Raw genomic sequence first — 5642 nt, 5'->3', positions numbered from 1 at the left:
TTCAGGTTCCACTTTGAATTGGATGATAGAGGAGAAATATTTGATCGATGATAAATTATTGCATTTGTAGGTTTGATGAAGAACAATTGGATTTTATAGAATTTCTTATTTGCAGTTTTTGAAGTTGGGATGGGATGGTGATGAAAGATTAAAATTTTAAATAAAATAGTTGTCAAATAATAATGTCACATCAACAAAATTCGACCCCGAAGAACCCCAACAAAAACCCAAAGAAAATACAAAACATTATTCTAACACATGGTAAAATGGTAATTAAACTGTAAAACCTGAATAGTGGTGAAGAAGCGAACACTCAGAGAAAGAACTGTGTTTCAAGAAAGAGGATGAAGTCTGCGCTTACCGCTTCTAACACTAACAACTGGAACCGCTGCTTCATTCATCCAACCACCACCAAACCCTTCTCCTTCTCTCTCACCAATACCAATTTCCGCACACGCTCTTCAATCTCCATGGCCAACGCCATCAAAACCTATCACTTATCAAACCTCACTCACACCGAACTTCTCTCCCTTAAATCTCGTCCTCGAATTGATTTCACTTCCATTTTCAACGTCGTAAGTTTTCTCCCCTTTTCTCCCAATTGGGGTTTCCTTTTTCACTCTAAAAATCCTTCCTTTTTGTCTTTTCAGGTTAATCCCATTGTTGATGATGTTCACAATCAAGGAGATGCTGCTGTTAAACAGTTGATAGTTCTATTCCACTTGAGTTTGATAATGTTTTATCCATGCTCTTGTCTGCTTTTCCCTTTTTAACCTCAATTTTTTTTTTGTAGATATACTTCTAGGTTTGACAAAGTTGATCTAGATAAGATTGTTGAACTTGTCTCTGACCTCCCAGACCCAGTGGTATACTGTTCTTTTGCAATTCTTCAACTTGTGTTGTGTTCTACTCTTATTATGATCATGTTATTTGAACATCAATTTGGGACAATTTTTTAATGGTTAATGTGATTACCACGATTAGATAAGTCATGAAGTTCTTAACCATCTGTTGAACTAAATTAAACATGAGTTTGAACATTACTAGCAGGGATTTTAGGTGTTTTAACAAAATTCTGTTGATGGTTAATAACTTGTGATACCTGATATATCTATTAACCAAATATAGCACTTGATTGACTACACGTGAGCCGCATTACCCCATTTAAAAAGTTATTTTTTCTTGTTTTTCTGTCTTTTTGCAGCTTGATCCATCTATTAAGGAAGCTTTTGATGTCGCCTACAGCAATATTTATGCATTTCATGCTGCTCAGAAGTCGCCTGAGAAAAGTGTTGAAAACATGAAAGTATGTTCTTCATTTCATTACCATGCTTGTTCATTAATTGTTCTTAGTGCTCCCCAATACTATCTTATTTATGTGAGTCTTGAGTTTTCCAAAACTTCAGGGAGTCCAATGCAAGAGAGTTGCAAGAAGTATTAATTCCGTGGGTCTTTATGTTCCAGGGGGAACTGCTGTATTGCCTTCAACAGCTTTGATGCTTGCAGTTGTAAGTTGAATGCATGTTTCATTGCTTCTTTTCTTGTTCAATGTTCTATAATATTCTGTGTCCAGATTTAGCTGAATGTTAATTGTTATCTATACCAGCCTGCACAAATTGCAGGATGTAAAACTGTTGTTCTTGCAAATCCTCCCACCCAGGATGGCTCAACATGCAAAGTATTGTCTATATCCTATAAAATTTCAAATAATTATGATGTAATGTTTTTTTTTTTTAGTTTGACCAATGTTTTTCTGCAGGAGGTGCTATATTGTGCGAAGAAGGCTGGGGTGACTCACATTCTCAAAGCTGGAGGAGCACAGGTTTGTTGCATGATAATATACTATAAACTTTTTCTGGTTTTGTGATTTGAATATATTATCTTTTTAGTTAGATTATTTTTTATGTGTCATTGTATTATTAATTATTAATTTCTCGTTTTTCTCAATTGTAGGCCATATCTGCTATGGCTTGGGGAACAGAAACTTGTCCCAAGGTTCGGCTTTTCGTTTAACTCGTTTTTCTTGTTATCATTTCTTTTTGTATTTATTGTGTTCAGCTTTTCGTTTAACTCGTTTTTCTTGTTATCATTTCTATTTGTATTTATTGTGTTCAGCTTTTCGTTTAACTCGTTTTTCTTGTTATCATTTCTATTTGTATTTATTGTGTTCAGCTTTTATATCTTTTGTATTATTTTTATTATTTTATTTTGTATATTAGTATACCACATTCTAATAGAATTGCAAACTCATGATTATATATGGTGAAATTTATCTAGTCATAGGAACCTTGTTCTCGAACTTCTCACTCCTTACTGATAAGTTAAATGTCTTGACGTGTTCTTAGTTTATCGTTAAGAATCTGTAAGCATAAATCTCGCTGCTTAATGAATGCATGGTGACCAAGATACCTAAAATTTGTGCCATGTCAGGTGTCTGTGTCGGAGTCCGTGCTTTTTTAGGCGAATTCTAACCATACTACAATCTGATTCTTTCATTCTAACAGTATTCATAGTTCATATATTTTTCTATCATTTCTAATTTTGAATTTGTGATGAACTTTTGCAGGTTGAGAAGATTTTTGGCCCTGGAAATCAATATGTCACAGCTGCAAAGATGATACTTCAAGTAAGTGTGTTCACAGTTTCCATTTGAACCTCTTGATTTGTATCCATGTCCTCTATTGCATTTCATCATCTGAATCTAAACATCTTTCCATTTTTTTTTAAATCTTTCTGCAGAACAGTGAAGCCATGGTTTCAATCGACATGCCGGCTGGTCCATCTGAAGTTTTAGTCATTGCAGACAAGCACGCAATTCCATCTCATGTAGCTGCTGATTTGCTTTCCCAGGTTTAATGAGTTTAAAGCTCTACTATTTTGTTTATAAACACTGTTCACTAGCTTATTTTCACAATAAAACTTGTTATCTTTTTCATCCTCTTAGAATACTATACTCGTACTTTAATGTAGTTTATACATTATTCTAAAAGCTTCTATCTCCATTTTCTACTTTATGATTCCTTAATTTAATATAGGATCCTAACACTTGTCTTGATACATAGAATTAATTGAAGATTGATCACATCACTAATCTCTAGAAAGCAACCAAATTTATATAAACCAAGAAGACGTGCTTCATGTTCATCACCGTCATCCTACCGAATTTTATCTTGGAGATGATAAATTTACCTTATTGTTCTTCCTACATACAGCCAAGTTGACTCCTTATCTTTTCGGCTTCCTTGTATATTGCTAATATCCTTAAAACTAACTTGCAATTTCAGGCTGAGCATGGCCCTGATAGCCAGGTTGTTCTCGTGATTGCTGGAGATGGTGTGGATCAGAGTGCAATTCAGGAAGAACTCAGCAAACAGTGTCAGAGTCTTCCAAGAGGCGAATTTGCTGCAAAAGCACTGAGTCACAGTTTTATCGTGCATGCACGTGATATGCTTGAGGTCAGTCTTTATGGCCAAGTTTATGTCTGTGAGCACTAAAAGCATGTTGATGAGTTAGGCTTTGTTTTGATGAGTAGCTTAATTAAACACTTATTAGTATTACACAACCACTTATCATATAAGTGCTTATGCTTAAGTTTTCTATAGCAAAAGTTAAAAGTAAAGTCAACTGTTTTCATATAAGCTATTAGTTGTTTTCATAAGTGATCATGGAGAGCTTATGGTGATAAGCTGAAAATAGTTTATAGACATGTCATAAGCTATTTTCATAAGCTCTCTTGAGCAATCTCACAAGTGCTCATGCTAGTGGATAGACTCAATTGAGTCAATCTAAACAGGCCCTTAATGAACAGACTGAGATTTTGTATCTGCATTTATACTCTTTACAACAAATGGTGTTACACATAGCCATATACACTGTTCCAAAAAAACTGACCTGGAAAAGTGTAGAAATGAAAGAGAGAGAAGAGTCCCTTTTACTAAAGTATCATTATCATGCATTGTGTATTCATCTTTATCATACATGTAAAGTAGAAGATATTGAATAGGAAGTAATGCTAGTAGTATTCATTTGCTGGTACAATTGAAAAATATATAATATTGTATTGAAAATTGAATAGGATCAGTCATTTTGATGCAATTATTTTACAAATCGGTCATTTATTTTAGAACGAGGGAGTATTGTACTTGTGCGCAGGGGTGTTCATAAATTTGTTGTTAGGGAAGATCAAGAAAAAATGCAATTAGAATGACTTAAATCAATATTCTGTCTCTCTGTATTACCTAGTAAATATCAGTTTTGAGATATATAGGCTCAGCCAAGTAATACAAAATGAAAAACACGTGCTACAATAAAATTATCGCTCTATTTTTGTTTGTTTGCAATCAATGAAACAGTTTATACTTTAAAGTACTACTTTGGCTTGTTAAGTCTCAATCTATTAGCATCTATATTGGAGTTTCAGAAGTAAAAGTTACTTTTGCATCTTTTAGGCCATCACTTTCTCAAACATGTATGCACCCGAGCATTTAATTATCAACGTGAAAGACGCAGAGAAGTGGGAGAGTTTTATCGAGAATGCAGGTAATACAGTCTATGTATTCTTCTTTTCTTGGTGCCTTTTGTGCTTCTGCATTCTGAATTCTTGTTAGATACCCACAAAATGTCTCCTTGACGATTCAATTGCTTCTGCAGGTTCTGTGTTTTTAGGGCCATGGACACCAGAGAGTGTCGGTGATTACGCAAGTGGGACAAACCACGTCCTTCCCACTTATGGATATGCAAGAATGTATAGCGGTGTGTCATTGGACTCTTTCCTCAAGTACATAACTGTGCAGTCTCTCACAGAGGAAGGTCTAAGAAGACTTGGACCATATGTAGAAACCATGGCTGAAGTTGAAGGACTTGAAGCACACAAGCGAGCCGTTACTTTGAGACTTCAAGACATAGAAGCCAGACAGGTTTCAAGATAATACCATCAATCCTTTGTAAGCTGTTATTAGCTCTAAATTTATGCCAACTTTTGAGTCATTTTGATTTATGATATTACCTAGATGGCTAGATTTATGTAACATTAGTAGCTAAGCAGTTGTCGTTCTACATCTTTGTAACAATAGCTGCATTTATAAATTATTTGGTCACTCACTCTTTGGTTATTACTGCATCTAAATATGCAAGCTAGTTTATTTTGCAATGGTGTGTATTTTTAACATGTACAATGCACAAGTAGATATGGATAGGGTGAAATTTACTCAAAAGAGGGTTAGAGGTGTAATGTGGTTCGTGTGAACACTAAGAATTCAACAATCTGATCCAAACCGATTAATTTGGTCCAAACCTGCCTTTCTTCCCCCCATGTTCCAGAGTCAAAGTCAAGTCCGAACTCATTTTGAGTAATGAGTTCCAACTTTTGTTCATTCTCATTTTATTGTTATTAATTGTTTTCCCCCCTTAAATCTTATTTACATATATCAAACTTTTGTTCATTTAAACCAAAAACTATTGGTCTTTTTTCACTAATTCAAATGACAATGGAATAAAAGTATGATAGAACCCGCTACAGTTGGATCCATTACTAATGAAAAAACCCAATTCTGCTGTTTGAAGAGTGTATGTAGGGGTAAGAGAGTGGGGAATAGTTCTGTTAACGATGTGGCAAAGGAAATTCTTGATTTCTAGAAAAGTTG

General features: G+C 34.6%; 1 protein-coding gene across 1 annotated transcript; it reads left to right on the top strand.

Moving 5' to 3' along the window:
- Positions 1–243: 243 nt before the first annotated feature.
- LOC127075227 (histidinol dehydrogenase, chloroplastic) lies at positions 244–5149 on the top strand. The gene is made up of 13 exons (XM_051016718.1): positions 244–575; positions 651–703; positions 794–866; positions 1205–1306; positions 1407–1508; positions 1607–1678; positions 1760–1822; positions 1954–1995; positions 2567–2626; positions 2740–2850; positions 3285–3455; positions 4449–4539; positions 4651–5149. Exons 1-13 carry the CDS (start codon positions 345–347, stop codon positions 4926–4928), a joined length of 1449 nt encoding a protein of 482 aa, XP_050872675.1. The 5' UTR covers positions 244–344; the 3' UTR covers positions 4929–5149.
- The last annotated feature ends 493 nt before the right edge of the window (positions 5150–5642 follow it).

The sequence above is a fragment of the Lathyrus oleraceus genome, chromosome 1, assembly GCF_024323335.1.
Source record: "Lathyrus oleraceus cultivar Zhongwan6 chromosome 1, CAAS_Psat_ZW6_1.0, whole genome shotgun sequence".
Lineage (NCBI taxonomy): Eukaryota > Viridiplantae > Streptophyta > Magnoliopsida > Fabales > Fabaceae > Lathyrus > Lathyrus oleraceus.
The sequence above is the reverse complement of the archived record's forward strand: the minus strand, read 5'-3'. Positions and strand labels throughout refer to the sequence as shown.

Excerpts from the sequence above, each read along its gene's own strand:
- LOC127075227 (XM_051016718.1), top strand. The coding sequence starts at position 345 with ATGAAGTCTGCGCTTACCGCTTCTAACACTAACAACTGGAACCGCTGC. Across the intron at positions 1,509-1,606 it reads CAGCTTTGATGCTTGCAGTT|CCTGCACAAATTGCAGGATG; the intron begins GTAAGTTGAATG and ends TATCTATACCAG. Across the intron at positions 2,851-3,284 it reads CTGCTGATTTGCTTTCCCAG|GCTGAGCATGGCCCTGATAG; the intron begins GTTTAATGAGTT and ends TTGCAATTTCAG.